The sequence below is a fragment of the Photinus pyralis genome, unplaced genomic scaffold (genome assembly GCF_008802855.1).
Source record: "Photinus pyralis isolate 1611_PpyrPB1 unplaced genomic scaffold, Ppyr1.3 Ppyr1.4_unclustered_Scaffold7550, whole genome shotgun sequence".
Lineage (NCBI taxonomy): Eukaryota > Metazoa > Arthropoda > Insecta > Coleoptera > Lampyridae > Photinus > Photinus pyralis.
Window position 1 is genome coordinate 1 of NW_022172188.1, and position 18,984 is coordinate 18,984.

Below are 18,984 nucleotides of genomic sequence, written 5' to 3' on the forward strand. Positions count from 1 at the left end.
ATGACACACAACATACTGTAATATTTCCAACCTTAACTCAACCAACCACACAAACACAACTTCCTGAACAAACAAACGCAATAAATACAAGTAACGCAACACGCACTACAAAGACGCCCTCACCCACACGGCCTAGCACAGCTAAAAAACACAATACTCTTTCTTCTCAGAAACACACCACGTTATCACAAACACAACTCACTCGTACTCAACCCAAACGCAACAACCTTAACAGCACTACAGGCTCACAAAATACTGTAATGTCTCCACCAATAACCCATGCAACAACAGAAATACAACTTCAAGAACAAAGAAACACCATAAATACAAGTAACGCAACATGCACTACAAAGACAGGTCCATCCAATAAAGTTACACGCCCTAGCACATTTAAAAAACACATAACTCCTTCTTCACAGAAACACACCACATTTTCACAACCCACTCGTATTCAACCGCAACGCAAAAACCTTAACAGAACTACAGGCTCACAACATACTAAAATATCTCCACCAAAAACCCAAGCAATTTCACAAATACAACCGCAAGAACAAAGAAACATCATAAATACAAGTAACGCAACATGCACTACAAAGACAGGTCCACCCAATAAAGTTACACGCCCTAGCACAATTAAAAAACACATAACTCCTTCTTCGCCGAAGCACACCACGTTATCACAACCCACTCGTATTCAACCCAAACGCAAAAACCTATACAGCACTACTAGCTCACAAAATACTGTAATATCTCCATCAATAACCCAAGCAACCTCACAAATACGACCTCAGGAACAAAGAAACACCATAAACACAAGTAACGCAACATGTACTACAAAGACAGGTCCATCCAATAAAGTTACACGCCCTAGCACAGTTAAAAAACACAATACTCCTTCTTCTCAGAAACAACCCACTTGTATACAACCGAAACGCAAAAACCTTAACAGCACCACAGGCTCACAAAATACTGCAATATCTCCACCAAAAACCCAAGCAACCTCACAAACACGACCTCAGGAACAAAGAAAGACCATAAATACAATTAAAAAACACAAAACTCCTTCTTCACAGAAACACACCACGTTATCACAACCCACTCGTATTCAACCCAAACGCAAAGCCAAAGAAACACTTACACAATAAACTCCATTTAAACACAGACACAGACACTAATCGTTACTTGATTTTAATCCGTGCGATTAGTTAACCAGGCTAGACCTGAGTTCTCACAAGAAACACCGACCATAATAATAATAATGATAGCGTTGGCTATTGTGCCCATCAATAGGTATGTTGGTAAGTACGAATTACATTATCCCTAGATGTCCAATGTACGTGTGTGATTTTTTTTTTTTTTTTTTTAAGGACCCTACATAACTTCACCAGACACAGACACAGACACTAATCGTTACTTGATTTTTAATCCGTGCGATTAGTTAACCAGGCTAGACCTGAGTTCTCACAAGAAACACCGACCATAATAATAATAATGTCGAAAACCCGAAAGTTCTACGATATTCCGTTGCAATATCTCGATCGATTTATAAAATGAGCCCGAAAATCCGACAGTTAGTGAAACGTTAAGCTCCTTTTTGCAGAGACGGCGCCAGGGCGGCCTGGGTGGGCACGTGCCCAATCTGTTAAGTCAAGTGTCCACTCAAATTTTGAAAAATTTTAACGCACGAACTTAAGCGCTGTTTAAATACTATATTATTTGAAAAATGTTTGCTTGATTCTTTTTTGTAAAAATGACTAAAACTTCGGGATCCGGTGAGGTTTTAAAAATACCGAATAAATATTTTGTTAGGTGCCCACCTTAAGAGTATTGGGACCAATTTATGCCCATCTGTTTAAGAAGCACTAACGCCGTCGCTGCCTTTTTGAGAATTAAAAATGCGCTAAAAATTGATTTGAAAACATTACCTTCTGAAATTCAGGGTGGAAAGCAAGGAATAGGTTATTATCTTGAATCAACCACAACCCTCGCTTCATGGCACTGTTAAATTCAATTTTCTGTCACTGCAAGAGTAGTGCCTAGTCGATTCCGAGGAAAAATGTGACGAGGATGATCGTCTGCAAGACGAGTCAATTGACAATTTTACCTGAAGACATACGTACACACATAACATTTTTGTTTTTTTTTTCTTTTTATTACTAAACAGCCTATGTAGGAGCCACAGTATGGATCCTACAGTAAAAATAAAAATTTGTTTTTTTCTATACCCTGTGTAAAATGACACGATTTTCAACTGCATATGCGGGGCTAAAGTGGCTCATTTTTTCCCTAGGGAAAAAATGAAATGACGTCACGCAAATTAGGAAATTAACTAAGCCAATCACAAATTATCTTCGATCGAAATGTCAATCATCAATTTGAACTTGAACGTAAATGATTAACTATAAACGTAACATTTCAATATTTCGCAAAATGTCATTATATAAATCATTCCATTTAATCGTAAAAAACCGTATGTAAGTACTGTCAAAGGGTTTAGTACTGTAAAGAATTTAAATTTTACTTATAGGTTAGGTGATTTGGAGGTTAAGAAAACGAGACTGTCTTTTTAGTTCTTACTCCGAGGTCTTTGTGGTCACTATTTTAATTGTACAGTTAAAACCTACACATTTGGATTCAAGGTACGGGTAACAATGAAACTATTTATTTGGTGCAAATTTACTGTTATCATTATTAATTGAAAAAATTTCTATTGAATTTGCAGCAGCAATTTCTGTTCCTTTGGAAGGTATCTCGGGTATAACAGAAGCAGAATCGAATGGAATGCAGCAATTATTACATCAGGTAGAGTACCGGAAACACTACATTCACTATCAGTCTATCACTGTCCATTTTTAAAGTTCAAGTTTGATGGTTTTTGAAAATTCAATTATTGGTAGTTGTCGCCACCTCGTCGCTGTGTATAGATTGAAATTTAAAAAAAGACTCCAACCTCAGAGCTTTATTGTAAAAAAGTTACATCGCAAAACTATTAATTAAATTTCTTAAGCAATACATTGAGTAATCATTTCACCGATTCGTCAAGTGGGATGAAAACATTGGAAGCCCCGAAAACCTCAAGGGTATGAACGCCAGTGATGTACTCACACTGGACATAAAAAAGCATGTAGGGCGAAATTGTTATAAAAATGAGAATGTAATTTCTATGTAAAACGAAGCTTTACAGCAGCGTAAGAACACCATAAATCAGTGGTACAAATCGGAAGAAATAACGTTACAAACTTGTCTGAAAGCTCGTGTGTAGATTACCTTTTACACTTTGACGAACGTTTTTATAAACTACAATTTGTACTACATGTGTGTTAGTTTCTATTAGTAAGGTACCTACATGTGTCAATTATGTAGGTATAAGTACAATCAAATACTCTTTGGTACAATACATTTTGCAGCAAAAAGGTTCCCATTCATACATTTTTAGTAGAACTTTTGTTCCACATAACTTTGTATGAATAATATACTCCCAGTAACTTATTCTCCATTTTTATAATTCCATCTTATTGATATCTTGATTATAAAGAGATAAACAGGGCAGCCTGCAGTTCCATGCAATGCAAATTATGTAACCTAGAAATTGAATGCTCTAATTATTATGATTGTTTAGCAGCAACTTACAGTTGTTAGTTATACACAAATTACTCTTCTGTTTTATAATTCTGCTGCTCAATTTGTTGAAAAATGCATATTGTACCTAGTTACTTATATAACCTAACTTTTTAATTTTATTGTGCACCTCACAAATATTCTGTGGTGTACCTGCACGATTTACGAATACCACAGCTAGAAGAAGTAACGCACTGGGCGAACCTGCTCGGCAACTCGATTAACCTCGGGAGCGATGGGTAAGCTAGCTTTCCTTATAAACGCACGTGCTTTGTGTTTTGCGTATCTAAATGCCAATGGCGGTTTCGACAATAGATTACTGTTTTTATAGTAATGATTATTTTGAGGTGTATAGAAAAAAATAGTGTATTATACACGGGGAAAAAGCAAATTTTAGCGCTCACATAATTGCCTCCCTCCGCTACGCGTCGGGAGGCAATCCTTATGCTCGCGCTAAAAACATTGACTTTTCCCCCTTGTATAATAAATAGCTATTATTTGTAATGTAAACTATCAAATTTTAAAAATGTTTTAAAACCCACTAGTGGGTGTTGCCGCGTAACACATCTATAAATGATGAGTAACGGACAAATATAAACCATAACAGCTATCAATTAGCGAAAACCCGTAGTCACTAGGTGGCCCAGTGGCCGAGACCTCGTTGGAACAGGCAGATAGACGACGGAAAATCGAGCACATAAAGCGTTACTTCAACTTCGTTATGTTACCTACGCTAAAAAGGTACACTTTAGACATGGCCCTAGAATAACACGAACTGCAGATAGACATGAACAGCGAAAGAAACGCAAACTGAAATGATGGAGGACCAATACATTGCCACAATTTATTTCAGCAAGTAGTTAGTAGGAGAAGTGTCGTGTCGAGTCAATTTTTGTAATGTAGTTTTAAAAAATTGTCGTTTGGCGGCAACTACCCAGCATTTTGAACCATTCATAGAAAAAGGTATTTCAAAGATTAGCTCGGCCAGGGACCAGCGGATCTTTTATAAACCTTATAGGTTGATAAAGTTCGCACCCCCACTTTGCCCAAATCAAGTAAAAATATGCCTATAATTTAGGACTAATTAAAGACTAAGTTGTACCCACAAAATTAGAATTTGTACCCGCTTAGTTCCACCGGGAAACCGATTTTTAAAGTGGGGGTGTCCACTTGAAATCAAGCTACCACTCACACTTTTCTCGGTTCAAATTGCTAGTTGGATCAAAAACTATGAATTAAAGACTAAGTAATATTTTAATCTCAGAACTAATGAAAAAATGGGGCTGCGGCTCACTAAAGCATATTTTTTTAAGCAAAGCTAACGGGCAAATAGCTACTCAAAAATATAACGAAAGATTTTCGACATCCTACATCCATTGATCAAAATACGTATGGGCATAAAAATTCACTTGATTTACCTATTTAACATTGAACATTTTCGAACTGATGACACTTTTAAACAAATTTCGGGGTCCTGTAATTACAAAGATTTTTCTTCAGGCCTACCGAGTAAGTGCAAGAAGAACGAATGAGAGATTTTGAAAAAAAATGGCCACAATAGCGCCCTCAACTTTGTTGAAAAATTCACTAAAAGGTCACGGTAGTTTAGTGAAGTTTGTTCATTGATAAAATTTAGAAAATTCAATGTATGAATCGTAAGTACCATCATACGAACAGAGATATTCACCAGAATTTACACGAATTCAATGGGAAAAAATTATTACATTCCAGAACTCGATCCTCGTGGTCATTATTTTTGTTTTCCAAAAATGATTGCCACAAATCTCAGAAACGCAAGTAAATGATGCACGTATAAACGCCAGGAAGTGTAAAAGAGGAAGGAAAAGATTACATAAATGCAAGTAAGTATAATTAATTAGCTTATTCTCCACTTATCCTTTGTCTCTTTTTACATGATAGTGATATTTAAGATTATGAGACATTGTACAATGTACATTTTTTCTCTCAATCAATAAATCTAATTCATTAAATTTCTACGTAAAGACCAGTGAAACTTAACTGGGGTTTTTTACTTTTCTAGATGAAGAATATCCTTGACTACCTTTTTGTTGGATACTGGGGCTCGAATCACTGCCAGTCAATACTTTGGGTATTTCACCGCGGACTTTTTCTATCAATTCCAGTAAAATAACCACCATCACGTTTGTTTTTGGTCTTATCGATCCTATTTCGAAATATGCCTTTTGCAATGCTGGGTCACCGTTTTAATATTTGATAATTTCCGACCGACTTCAAAAATAGTGCAACGCGAACGTTCTAATATTGTGTTTATTAAGTTTTAATTGCGGTGGTTATTTTTCGTATTCCCTTGGTGATAGTTTCAAAGACGTAAACATTCCCATAAAAATCCCATAAAGACGTAAGCCGCTCTTAAAGTTTTTATTGTATCACATGCCAACCCAGCCGGCGATTAAACTGTAACTTCGTGACGAAAAAAAAATGTGGTAAATGCCAAAATGCACGCGTTTTGTTTAAAATAAGGAAACAGCTCGCCGTTATAATTCGGCTTTGTATTGACCTATGATAACTTTTCTCGGAGATATTGTATAATAAACAGTAGAGATTAATTCATTAGCTTTTAAATTACATTGAGTAAAGTTCAGTTTTAACATTTTTTAAAAGGCAATCGGTGCCATTTGTGCCATTGGTGGATTTCGCGTAATTTGTGCCGGGAGCACGGGACCAAAATTTCGTCCACTTTTTGCCATGGTCAACCTCGATCGTGGCCGTTTTAAATATTTAAATTTCGCGCTTGCAACTTCTTGACGTAGAAATATCTAGACGATTAGTTATTGATAACCTAATGAGAACGTCTGTTGATTTCACATACAATCCACGAGGTTCTCTGTATATGCAGTGTTACTTGCTGAAAACTATGGCGGTTTTTATTAGTTGTGTTTTCTGCCTGCTGTTTGTGATGATTCAGGCAATGTAAGTATCCTTTAAACTTCACCCTCATGGCAATGCCAGTTAAATTAATCCACATCGTTCTGAACCCTGCACAATTCTAAAAAATCGTTGCCTTAAGACACTGTTGCACACATTAGATAGTCACATAGTTGTACTACGGCAGATCTGGTTTAAGGCAAATTAAAGGGGAGTAATCTATTTTTGGACCCATTTATCTCTTGTTGATAACCGTATAATCCGAGTATTTTTGCCTCGACTGTAAGAAAGTAAATAAAATCGTCCCACTATTCCTCACAATTCTCACAAAACACGCTTAATTTCCAGCATCATCTCCATATGTACACCTCTCACTCCAACACCGTCTAGTCTGGAAAGTGTTACGTCACCTTGCAGTTCCAGATCCAGTAGAAAAGACTTAATTCTGTTGTCGCAGGGATTAACCGGCATACCAAAAGGAAGTGAAGAGATAGAAACCCTCGACGTATCTTACAACCACATTCAACACCTACCTGGCTATATATTTTGGAACAACAGCTACATAAACGTCAAAAAGCTATCTCTGCAACAAAATCGAATATCAAACGTCAGCGTAGACGCCTTTCAGGGCGTTCGGACAGTACACGAGATCGACCTCTCTGATAACATGATAACATCAATCGATCCTTACACGTTCAATTCAAACACCCACCTACAAAAAATGGTAATAATGAACAATCGACTACGATTCGATCGTCTCCAAACGTTCATCCTGTCCACCTCCATACAGTATTTAGTGCTATCAAACAATCAGATCGATCAAATTTACGAAGTGACCTTCTTAGGGGTGCCTAACCTGAGGAGTTTAGTGCTGAACGATAACGAAGTGCATCAGATCGCCACGAACAGTTTTAGGGCGTTAAATAAATTACATTATTTATCTTTGGCAAATACAGGTGTTTATCGTCTCGCCGAGTCTATGTTTAAACATATTCCGGGCATTGTAAACTTAGAAGGGACGCCCTTAAGTTTACGATTCGAGCCGCCCCTTAAAAAGGTAACGGGACAGTCCGTAACGCAACTGGTCGAGCTTTTAAACGCGATGCCGGAATCTGGCGAGGATTTAAGCAAATTGTGAGTGGTTCTCTCGAGTTTAATTTGGATTTTCGCCGAGAATGTGAGAATTGACGACTGAAAATTCGAAGAGGAAACTATTGTGTAAGATTAGGGCCGTAAAAGGAGGCCCCGACCGAAGTGTTTGTGAAGTTGAAGTGCACCGACTGATTAGAGTATAGCGTCCAAAATAATCAATCAACCAAATGCATCTATTGACTCGTTGATTTTTCCACTGTAAGCCATGGTTATCCATTTAACGAGATCTTAATTTGGTAATCGAAGTACGTGCAATTTATTAAGTTGTTGCTCTACTGACCTTTCGATCTGTTCCATCGATAAGAGCGACAACCCCAGCATGGAACGGTGATTGCATGCAATTTGGGGCGATAATTGTGATAAATATTCGGCACTATCTTTAACGTGATTTACATTTCATTACAACTAGTTTATTTGAATGATATTTGCGCCAAAAGATTATAACTTATGACTCTCCACTACCCTTTTTCCGCGGCCAATGTAGGAAGATCTTGCAGTGGAAAACTTTGTCTCCCTCCATCGAAATCAAATTTTTTCTTGTATCAAGAAGTCCGCTATAAATGAAACTTTGTCAATATTTCAATTATTGGAAATATTAACAAATTCGAGTGAATAGATGATGATTATGTCAGTATTTTCGAAACTTTTTTCATCAAAAATTGAATATCAAAAAATATCGAAGTGTTGATTGTTTATTGCCAAAGATAAGACACGTGTTTTGTTTATTTGTGGCGTCCATCTAAGTTTAGAAGTCAAGATTATTGTTGATAGCAGTTTCGACACGTGTAAATAATAGTAAATATTATTTAAAGAAAAACCCAGAGGGTTTTTGTTGTAGATTTCATATTTTCAAGCTTGCTGCTTTCTAATGCTATTTATGTGCAAAGTACAGCATTAAGGATATTTTGCATGCAAGCAGTTCATGTGTCACATCCTTTAAATGTAGCCAGGTGAATATTAAGCCAAGTTTGCATGTTATTAATGCGTCTTTCCTGTATAGATTTTTTATCAATATGCAAACTGCGTTCTAGTCGTTGCATAACACCTAAGAGATTTTTTTTTCATTTAATGTATGCACGTAATTGTTTATTCGCATATGCAGTTACTTAAGTTAATTAATATTCTTGGTGGTTATTACTACTGAAAAAGCCGACGATCATTGTTCATTCGTGCGCTTCCCTGTAAATATTTGACTTTTTCATCTTTCGTGCATAATTAATTTTAGGAATGTTTGTACCTGACCTTAATTTTAAGTGAAATTTTGTAAATAGTTATTTATAGACTGTATCAAATAGTAGATGTAGAAACAAACTGAACGCCTTTAGCGAAAATTAAAAGGTTACAAGACTTAAGTGAGAAAAATTAGACAGATGATGTATTATGGCTTGTCATCTAATGACGGTTTTCCTCCTTTAAACGTTATTAAATCTGTTTTTAGGACTACAAAAACATTTGCACGATATTATTTGAACCAAAATTACTGTTGTTAGTCATCACCTTTTTTCTGGACACCAGCTGCCACAGTCCTAATCTGAAGATGCTTTTAAAATTCCTATTTATTTACTTATTTTTAATGACCATAGGCAGAGATATTCAGTAAAACTGAATCTTTACAACCCCTAACTTTCTCCTGTAGATGTTCACGTTTCTAACAAAATTCCATGCAAACAATGATCTCATTACTTCTTAGTCTAGTTCCTTACAGCCTTTGGTTGCCAAGAAATGAAGGGTTTAATTTAAAAACAATATCATCAACTTCGACACGTATATACGACATTACTACATACTACCTGCTGAATTGAATAAGGGTGCCAATCTGTTCACTCCTAATGTATTTTGTCTGTGGCACCCCTAACAACATCAGACACTGTAAGCAAAAGAGTTGAATCCATATAACTACTAGTGTTTCTGTTCCTTATAAGTGCATACAGTGTGTCCCATATAGAACGCACCATAGGAAACAGTAATGTATTTTTTCGCGAAGGGCGAGGCATTTAAAAAATGAAAATCCAAAATTTTTACTTTTCTAAAACTGGCAGTGGTGGAAGTGGAAGAAATATAGAATATCTTCGTGATGTAAACCGGGGTGTTTTTACTTCGAGGGCGTTTCCATCAAGATGAAGTATAATCGTCAAAGAATAGGTAGGTAAGGTAATTAACTTCTGCTCTAGATTTTCACCCCTACTCCCTCCTCAATTAAATGATTATAAATAATTACAAATTAAAAAAAGACCTCCGTTTTTAGTGGGTCATCTTAACAGCTAGGACAGACTCCTACACCAAGTGGTCCTGTTACATCATTAGTTCACAATCATTAGATCATTAATAAATGCCCAATAGAAACAATGGTATGGTTTCGTTGGTTAGCGACACACAATGAACCTTTGATTCTATTGGCGACTCTTTATTAATTTAATGATAGTGATCTAATGATAATGTATGTATAAACCCACCATTAATGAAGTCGAACATTGCAGTTAAACAGAAAAGCAGCAGTACTGCAACGACAAGGGTTAGAAAAAATTATGATTTATTTAAAATTGTAGGGTGTAAAAGTACACCAACTTAAAGTTTCGTGTCTTTATTAATTTTTGACAATAATGATATCTGTAAGATGATGTAAAACCTAGAGAAGATAGGACGTTTGTGAGGTGCCAAACTTGTATATACAGGGTGTGGAACTAGGGAACATACAAAAAATCTTTCAAATAAAATTTTTAGTGTTTCTGCAGGTAAGCTACATAAACTAATGTAAAACAAAAAATATTTTAATTTTCGGAGATATACCTATTTTGGACTATTTTTTAATGGTATGCCCTGTATATTTTTATACTATTTGGTAGGAAATAATGTTTTCTTTTATTTGTGCAATTATGTAATTCAAGCATGTCGCAGAAATCCAGATTTTCTAAATAAAATTTTACGGACAGATGAAAACCACTTTTCCAATAATGGTATAGGCATAAGACGCTGTCAATACGCATTATTGGCGAAGTACAGACATGGGGTCCCATCAAAAACAAAGTTTATGTTACGCACATAACTACACTTGAAGAATTAAAACATAGAATAAGAGAAGCTGTGAACGAGATAAAGAATAAAATTAATAATACTGTAAATCAACATTCGTTAAAACGGTGAAAATTTTGAATAACATTTTTAGTGTTACCAGTATGACAATAATTTGATTTACATTTGTAAATTAAAATGTTTCGTAACTCAATAATTTTGTAAAGCTATTTTAATATTTTCTTTAATATCTCGAATTCTATTAAGTTTCGAAGGTTAACTTTCCTACCAAACAGTATAAAAATATACAGGGCGGGCCATTTAAAAAAGTCAAAAATAGGTATATCTCCGAAATATATTTTTTTCTGATTTACATTAATTTATGTAGCTCACTATTTTATTTGCAAGATTTTTTTGCATCTTTAATAACTTCGGAGAAAAGTCGCGTTCCCTAGTTCCGTTTGCACCTTTACACGAGCTAACTCCCATCAAAATAGGTGACAAGAAAGAACGTGTCGGGTTTATGCGTCAGTCGCATTGGCAAAGTTGGTTTTTTCTCTTTACCATTTAAGCAACTAGAAAAAATGAAATCTTGTACCAGACCATTTGTAACCTTAAAGTTAAATTTAATGAACTAATTATACAGGTTGATTCAAATTGGAGAGCCACCATGGGGATCTCGGAAACTGTAGGAGATAGGGAGATTGGCGAAGTTACGTATTTTGATACTTAACACAATGCCGTTTTGAATAATTTCGCCTACTTTCGGAGATGAAAAAAACGAAATTTTGCATTAACTTATTACCGATGGTATTAGAAAATGTATTTTAAAATTAATGGCACATTATTATAGCCACTTTTTTCCCTCTACAAGATGCTAGTTTTAAATTTTAAGTGTGACGTTTCGTCTCCGGTTAACCATTATCAACTTCGTTTTTTCTATGGAAGTTATTTTTACTGTTTATGTCATTTGATAGAGCATTCAGTTTTTAAAAATGTAAATATCACTATTTTTAATAAGAAATGGCACTATTAATTCATAAAAAAGCAAGAAACTACGAACATACACTACAAAAAAGAAGATATTTTAACAATATTTAAAAAATAGTGATCTTTACATTTCTGAAATCAGAAAAAATGCTCTATCAAATGACAGAAAAAGTAAAAATAACTTCCATAAGAAAAACCAAAGTTGATGATCGTTAACCAGAGACGAAACATCAGACTTAAAATTTAAAACTATCTGCTAGAGGGAAAAAGTGGCCATAATAATGTGTCGTTTATTTTTAAATCTCTTTTAAAACGATTTTGCAAAATTCCATCTACGAAAGTAGTTGGAATTTGTTCAGTTTCAAAAGGTCATTTTGTTAATCATCAAAATACGCCAAATTTGAACTACCTACCTATCTTTTACAGTTTCCGAGATCTCCATGGTGGCCCTCGAATTTGAATCAACCTGTATAGTGGATCCAAAATCTGTAACGATTTACCGAATGCAGATTTATTTATATAGCGCTGTAACTGAATTACCATCTAGTTAAATCGGTTTGTATCGTATTCCAATTCTTCTAGAAGAGGTCATTTTCTAGAAGCGCAGAACAGATCTAATTCCTACGAAAAAAAACTAATGAAGCGCTGATTATATAAACGTTCTTAATAATACAAGGTAATGGAAAAACGCCGAATCAATCATGGTTATATGGCCACTTACTCCGTCCGACCGTCCGTCTGTCCGAGGCCTAAACTACAGTTTTCAAGATATTTAGTTCGTTCTTTTTGCATTCGGTAGCTTATAGCTCTGGCCATGTCAACTTTCTTATTTATACATAATGTTTTTTCAAATTTTTATCAAAGATTCTTCGGGTAAAGACAAGCAAATCGCAGATGTAAAAATCAGATGAGTACATGCGTAAACTGCGCAATGTGATTTTTCTTATTTATGGAGATTTTTTTTGAAATTTAAACCAAAGATTCTTCTAGTAAAGGTAAACACATCACATATTATAACAGTCAGATGAGCGCATGCATTTCTTATTTATTAATTATTTGTACACATAAATAGACATGACCTTTCCCGAAGTACTGATCAATTCATGGAAAATGCGCCATAAGGCGAAAACTTTATTTATTTTTTATACATCTTTGATAGAATAACAAGTTTAAAATAGTATCGAATTTCCTTAAACTAAACGCTTCTAATAAAAGTTTGTGATTCGACTTTTTTCCTAAAAAACAATGGTCACAAAGTCAAACTAGGGAACTTAATTAAAATTCAGGAAATTTTTAGGACCTAAAGCTCATTTATTTATATGGGTCACCCTATATATTTTTAAATATTTGAATTTATCAATCCAAAAGGAGTTGTTGCATGAAGTATGTCTTACATTTACGTTAAATGGTTTTTCAAAAAATTAAAAGATTTCCGCAATTTATTACTGTTTCACAAATATTCTATGAACGAACCGCTGATAGGTGGCAATGAATTTTCCTAAAACAAATTCTATTGTTGGTTGTGCGTGAGATTGATGAGTTGCTGAGAGTGATTGATATAAATTCCACAGCCCTGACGAGGGAAGAAATGGAGTATGATAGAAAATCCACAACGAGAGAATTTATCAAATTTATCCGCAAACCTCAGTATGTAGGATCTTGAAATGGTCCACGTCCATGTGATACACAATGACCAAGAATGAGAGAAAAATGATTTCCACTGAAGACGCCATTTCTGTGTAGAGGTGGCCCTATCGAAATAAGAAACTTTCATTTTCAATTTTGTCAACAACATTGATTTTTGGAAATACATAGTTGGTTCACAGTGTTTCATGGGGCCCGAGTATTGAAATTGTCTAGTCGTAATTGTGATCAGCACACGAAACTTGGCCCATTTAACATTATCTCCATTTTCAACAATACTAAAGTTATGCCCGCGCAATATCATTCGACCTGGGAAACCATGTTTAAAAATCTAGTTTTTCTCATATTGAGTATTAGCATTTATATCAGATTCTTTATTCAATACATGGTATTAGAATATGGTACCTACAATACTAGCAGTAGTAGAAATATGTATCTACAGGTAAACATGAGGAAAAAATAACCATTTTTGGGATCAATAACGCATCCAAGCACTTCTCCGTTGTATAATCAAGAATGCCATTGCATTTTTTATGGAAATTGTTTGACTATAAACTATATTCAAATGGTAAGCGTGAATAAATAAATAATAGCGAATGCATTTTAAGAAACGCATCATTTGAGTAATTTTCAAACGTTTAAAAGCCCACAATACTGCTAAAAAGCGTATTTTGGTTGAGATATGCAAACATACTTTATTAATTATATCGTTTATAATAATAAAAACGAGCTATTTTGCTTCTAAAATTGTACCTTGCTTAGTTTTCTTACCTCTATGAGACACTAACACTTGTCACTTAGAGCTCGTGTATGGAACTGATTTTGGAAATTGGAATACCTCAACGCTAGTGTTAGGAAAGATAACGTCGAGGTCTGGTTTTCCCCTGACTTGTTTACACGTAGGTATTCAATAATTATGTTGTTCATAGAGATTTGGAAAAGTTATAGGCACAATCAAATCGATTCTTTTTAGAGCTGAATCTTATTCTTTACCTATACAAAGAAATGATAAATGAAACGGCATTTTTTGTTTACTGAAAGCAAGGAGTTATAATAATCAACTTGACTTTTGTTCCATTTATTATTTTAAGTATTAGCCCAATCAAATTTTACCACAAAACGGCGGTGTTTCTGATCAATCAGATCAACCTCGCAATTACTTTAATTCGATGTAAAGTTCCATTGAATGGATTTTCAGAATAAAGTAGGAAAATGGATTTTGACGCAATTTATGGTTATTGGATGTCCCACCAAAAGTTACAATACGAGTTCCTTTAAAAAATTTACCTAATCCCAATACGTTAAGGGAGTTAGTTCTATAGGCGCAATGGGAGAGTTCCTTCGGTCGAAGAAACAAATAGTCCTCCACCATTAAATATTATAATCCAAGATTTGAAAAATTACGTAATTTGAATACGGTAAGGGATATTATTTACTTAGAAGGCGCAAATGAAGGGTTTCTGGTGAATCTCTTAAACGTTATCGTTCAAGGATCACAAATTTTACAACCCTAACAATTGGGGATTACAAAGCAAGTAGGAGAGGATTTTCTTACGTAAAGAGAGTTCATTTGTTGGCACAATTGGAGGAGTTAAAACGCCCGGGAATTAATTATTGTATAGCAAGTGTAGGAGAAAGGCCTTAAAAAGTGACGTCATTTCAATACGGTACGGTATGTTATTTATAGACTCAATGGCTGCTTGTGAATCCCTTAAACTTAACAAATCGAAGAAAAATAAGTGTTGGATTTACCACAAAAGTAACTACTCCCATAATTAGATATAGCGATGGAGAATCTCCTCATTAATTTATTTCATATTTTCAACATGATAAGGGGATTCTTTACTGGGCGCAATTGGCAATTTCTGATACTTACATCCCTTACACATATTCGATCAAAAAAACAGACGTTTTAGATTAGATCATTTTAAGCAACAAATAAAATTTCGAACAAAACGAAAATAAATAGCGGGTTATATATGATAGTTTTGAAGCCAGCATTTTTGCCTAGAAAATATATCAGCTTCAGGGGATAATTTATTTGGGTTTAACTGCACCTTTTTAAATGTAACCCATTAAGGTGTATCGGTCACTTCTTTTGTGAGCTGCCACTACCATCTTATATTTCAATGTTACTTAATTAATTTTTATACAGGTTGTCCCATTTATCTTGAAACAGCCAATTATTGCGAAAACTAGCGGAGATATCAAAAAATGATTTATATAAAATATCTTCATATGGAGGAGTTCATTTAATCATGCTATGCACATATTCACATAACTGTCCCTTAAGGGTCAAGTGTAGGGCAACTATTTTAAACCTATACTTTTTAATGAATATTCTTATTCTACAACTGAAGATAATAAACTTTTGTGGTATACTAACAGTGTGCGTCAGTGTACCGAAAAGTCAACCAAAAGTAACTATAACCACTATTAAACGACTGGGGGCGCTAGCTATTTTTTTTGCTCCTTAAGAGGACGATCCTTTAGAAAAGGTTGAGAATCTATGCCCTAATTTGGTCAAAAAAACCATTGTGCCTACCAGAAAAGTTGCACCCCCACAATTTAGTATTGCTCAGTCAGTAAATGAATTGAGACAGCGATGTGTAACCTTCGCCAATCGATTTCCACGAGTTCAAGGATCAGTGCTATTGAATATGAGCCGGATTAAAAGTCCGGTTTCCGAATGCGAGCTGAGTGACAAAAATTTTCCCTACTGAAAATCGTATGCGATTCTTCGTTTTTTTTCTTTAGTGCCATTAAATTCAGTTAAGTTCCGATATTTCCTTCGATTAACTATTGTTCTCCTCTATGTATTTAGAAACACGAACGTTTTACACAATATGATTATCTCTACACGCAGAATAGGATTCATACAACAGCTCTTCTTAATTTGGAATATCAATTCGTGTGTTACAGGCGTTTAAAACTGAGCACAATCGGGCAAAATGGGAAAAATGTTTTAAGGCGCTAAAGCTAGCATACATTAAAACCATTTTTACTTTGTGTGAATTTATCGAAATCTAATCTGATTAAGCTACCAGAACCAAAAGCAGCAAACCACTTTTTAAGTTTTATGGTCACGAATCCCCTGATCAAGACGTCGATAAACTGGTTGCAGTTTTAACTGGAGCATTAATTTTTCATAATTAATTTATTATTATTTGTTGACATCGGTATCCTTCCCTTTACACTAGATTATAACGGGTACCTTTCGAGGATGTATTAAAAAAAGATCGAGATTGACACGTAAACTGATTATTCTCGAAAATACTAACCGTTATTTTGGAAACAATCTCATGTTACAAACATTATGCGCAAATTGTAAAGGAAGAGAGCGTGACCACCCCGAACGGCTAAAGACAGACACCAGACCATTTACCAGGCAGGCTGGGATCTTTAACAGGCCGTGAAAGAAGTCTTTGATAATGATGGGGCAGGATGTTCTATTGAAGTTAACACTACGCAGACCAACTTCAGGAATGCAAACAGAAGAGGAAATATTGCATAATATATTTCCACGGCGCAACAAAGAAAAAAGTACACGTTTCGAAATGGTTTTATTATGTTATAAATTTATTCTACTGTCTAATAATTGTAACGCAGATCGGCTAATGTTTATAGTTACCGAGAACGTATAGTAAATGTAAATCGTACGATTTTATTGCTCCATTCCTCGATTGAGGTTTCATAAAATAAAACCTTTAACATTTATTAACTTACTTAAAGATCGAGGATGACGCTTTTGAAAAATCATTTTCCTGTACAGCCACCGTAAACATGTCGTTATGACCGCTTACTGTACCACCGCTTTAAAATATGACCTGGCGCATTTGTTTATGGTGTATTTCGACTTTGATGCCAATGGTTTTGTAAATTGAATCACGTGCATACTAGTCAACAACTGGATGTATTCTCTTCTCTTTTCAAACTTGTTGTTTGTTTAGACAACCACCTTCGTTCACGATTAGACTGAAATACAAATAAATTTGCAAAAATGCGCTAAAAACAAGCTCCAACCCCCTTTGATCACGTGACAGAAACAGATTGGGACTAAACTAATTTGTTGTTTGTGATTAAGTGAAAATAAAAATAGTATTTCCATTTTTCTTTTGCCTAATAGCAAAAATATCTCATAATTCCTTGTTTATTCAAGGCAATTTTTATCCGTTATTGGTAAGTTTGGGATGGCAAAACGGGCACAAAGCCACCCTCGTGCATAACAAATTGGTATTGAATAAAACACGAATATAAACTGGAAGAACTTGAAGACACGGAGTCAATATAGGCGTATAGCAAGTGAAAAATCACCCGGGGAGGAAGAGCACAATCAGCAACTCTGCGAAATCACAAAATCCGGAAGAAACTAATAAAAGGGGACAACAGGGACGAAAGAAAAGGTAATGTTAAGGCAATGAGATGGAAAATGATATACGGAAAAACGAAAAGCACATGTAAAGATAGATATGTACTAAGAAAAGGAACATGGAACATAAGAACAATGCGTACTCCCAGTAAAATGGAAGAAATCGCCAAAGAAATGAAGACATAGGAATCCTAGCAATACAGGAGGTGAGAAAGAATATTGTGCACACCATTAAAACTTTGAATATAATCAAAACTACCACCTTATCTGATGTAGAAATATTTAATCTGGACCACCCTCAAGAATAGGTATTTACGAATCCACGTCCCTTCCGGTTTTCAAGCCCGGTGATAGTAAATGTTGACGGAAATTGATAATTGAAGCTGGATAAGGTTAGGTATCTATTTACCATGGAAAAAATCTTCAAGTGAGTTTTTTACATAAACTGAGTGAAAAGGCACAAGAGGAGCCTATTTTTAACATTTAGCCGCAATATATACAAGGTAAGTGTCAAAGTAATTTAAAATTCGCACAGTAGATGTTGATGAATATGAAACATCGTGTTTGTTTAGATGTATGTATTCTCGCTGAACAAACACAGCCTCTTTTTTTGCATTTCTAATTTATGAATCTGTTTTAAAAAGTTCACCTCCATTAATTTTTAGGGCAGTCGGTCTTTCTTGTCTGGGTTATAAATAATATATTCATATTGACAAGAACACGTGCAAGGAAGCCAGTCGTGTTTGTGTGTTATGTTTATCGTATAATGTGAATAATTATACTTTACAATAAACGTATGAATGAAACATTGTTTAAACAGTACATAACTTAAGGGTCAGAGGTTGTCGATGGGGTTTTTCTGATAGAGATGGCGCCGATTCTCAAACAGAGCGTAACGATATTCTAATTCATTTACGATAGACATTTTTTTGCGGCAATAAAAAGTGTAAAAATCTTCAAATTTTGTTTTTAAATCCTGAAAACGTCAATGGTTATCGTGCGAAATCTTCAACTGCAAATGATATTGCAATTTTGCGCAACGTTTTGTAATAATGCTACAAAAGACCTTGAACTTAAAATACACTAACAATTCAGTTTATGATGAATTGGGGTTGAAGAAATGGTACTTTTCTGAATCCAAAGTGAATCAAAACCCTTAACGAGCCGAATTCTTCTTATCTCTGTTTTTAGAATTGGACGCCGAGGTCGATCGACCAAATTTCATATTTATTTTCCAAATGCAAAGTGGATCTCAGCTCTTCTGGATGTATTTCTTATCCAAATTCTTATCTCGT

At 34.9% G+C, this 18,984-nt stretch overlaps 1 protein-coding gene and 3 long non-coding RNA genes across 5 annotated transcripts; 3 read left to right on the forward strand and 1 right to left on the reverse strand.

Moving 5' to 3' along the window:
- The first annotated feature begins 2,380 nt into the window (after positions 1-2,380).
- LOC116182786 lies at positions 2,381-3,005 on the forward strand. The gene is made up of 3 exons (XR_004147614.1): positions 2,381-2,474; positions 2,528-2,639; positions 2,723-3,005. It is a non-coding gene; the product is annotated as an uncharacterized LOC116182786 (long non-coding RNA).
- LOC116182785 lies at positions 2,945-3,788 on the reverse strand. The gene is made up of 2 exons (XR_004147613.1): positions 3,631-3,788; positions 2,945-3,582 (listed from the first exon to the last, which is right to left on the reverse strand). It is a non-coding gene; the product is annotated as an uncharacterized LOC116182785 (long non-coding RNA).
- A 2,256-nt stretch (positions 3,789-6,044) lies between these two features.
- Positions 6,045-8,989, forward strand: LOC116182784 (relaxin receptor 1-like). 2 transcript variants are annotated; one of them, XR_004147612.1, is made up of 3 exons: positions 6,045-6,570; positions 6,874-8,627; positions 8,678-8,989. XR_004147612.1 is itself a non-coding variant. In XM_031503325.1 (2 exons), exons 1-2 carry the CDS (start codon positions 6,443-6,445, stop codon positions 7,661-7,663), a joined length of 918 nt encoding a protein of 305 aa, XP_031359185.1. In that variant the 5' UTR covers positions 6,045-6,442; the 3' UTR covers positions 7,664-8,989. The 2 variants fall into 2 exon arrangements, 1 of the variants encoding a protein (XP_031359185.1); XM_031503325.1 differs by having other exon boundaries at positions 6,874-8,989.
- Positions 8,990-17,103: 8,114 nt separating this feature from the next.
- LOC116182782 lies at positions 17,104-18,495 on the forward strand. The gene is made up of 2 exons (XR_004147611.1): positions 17,104-18,192; positions 18,355-18,495. It is a non-coding gene; the product is annotated as an uncharacterized LOC116182782 (long non-coding RNA).
- Positions 18,496-18,984: the final 489 nt, after the last annotated feature.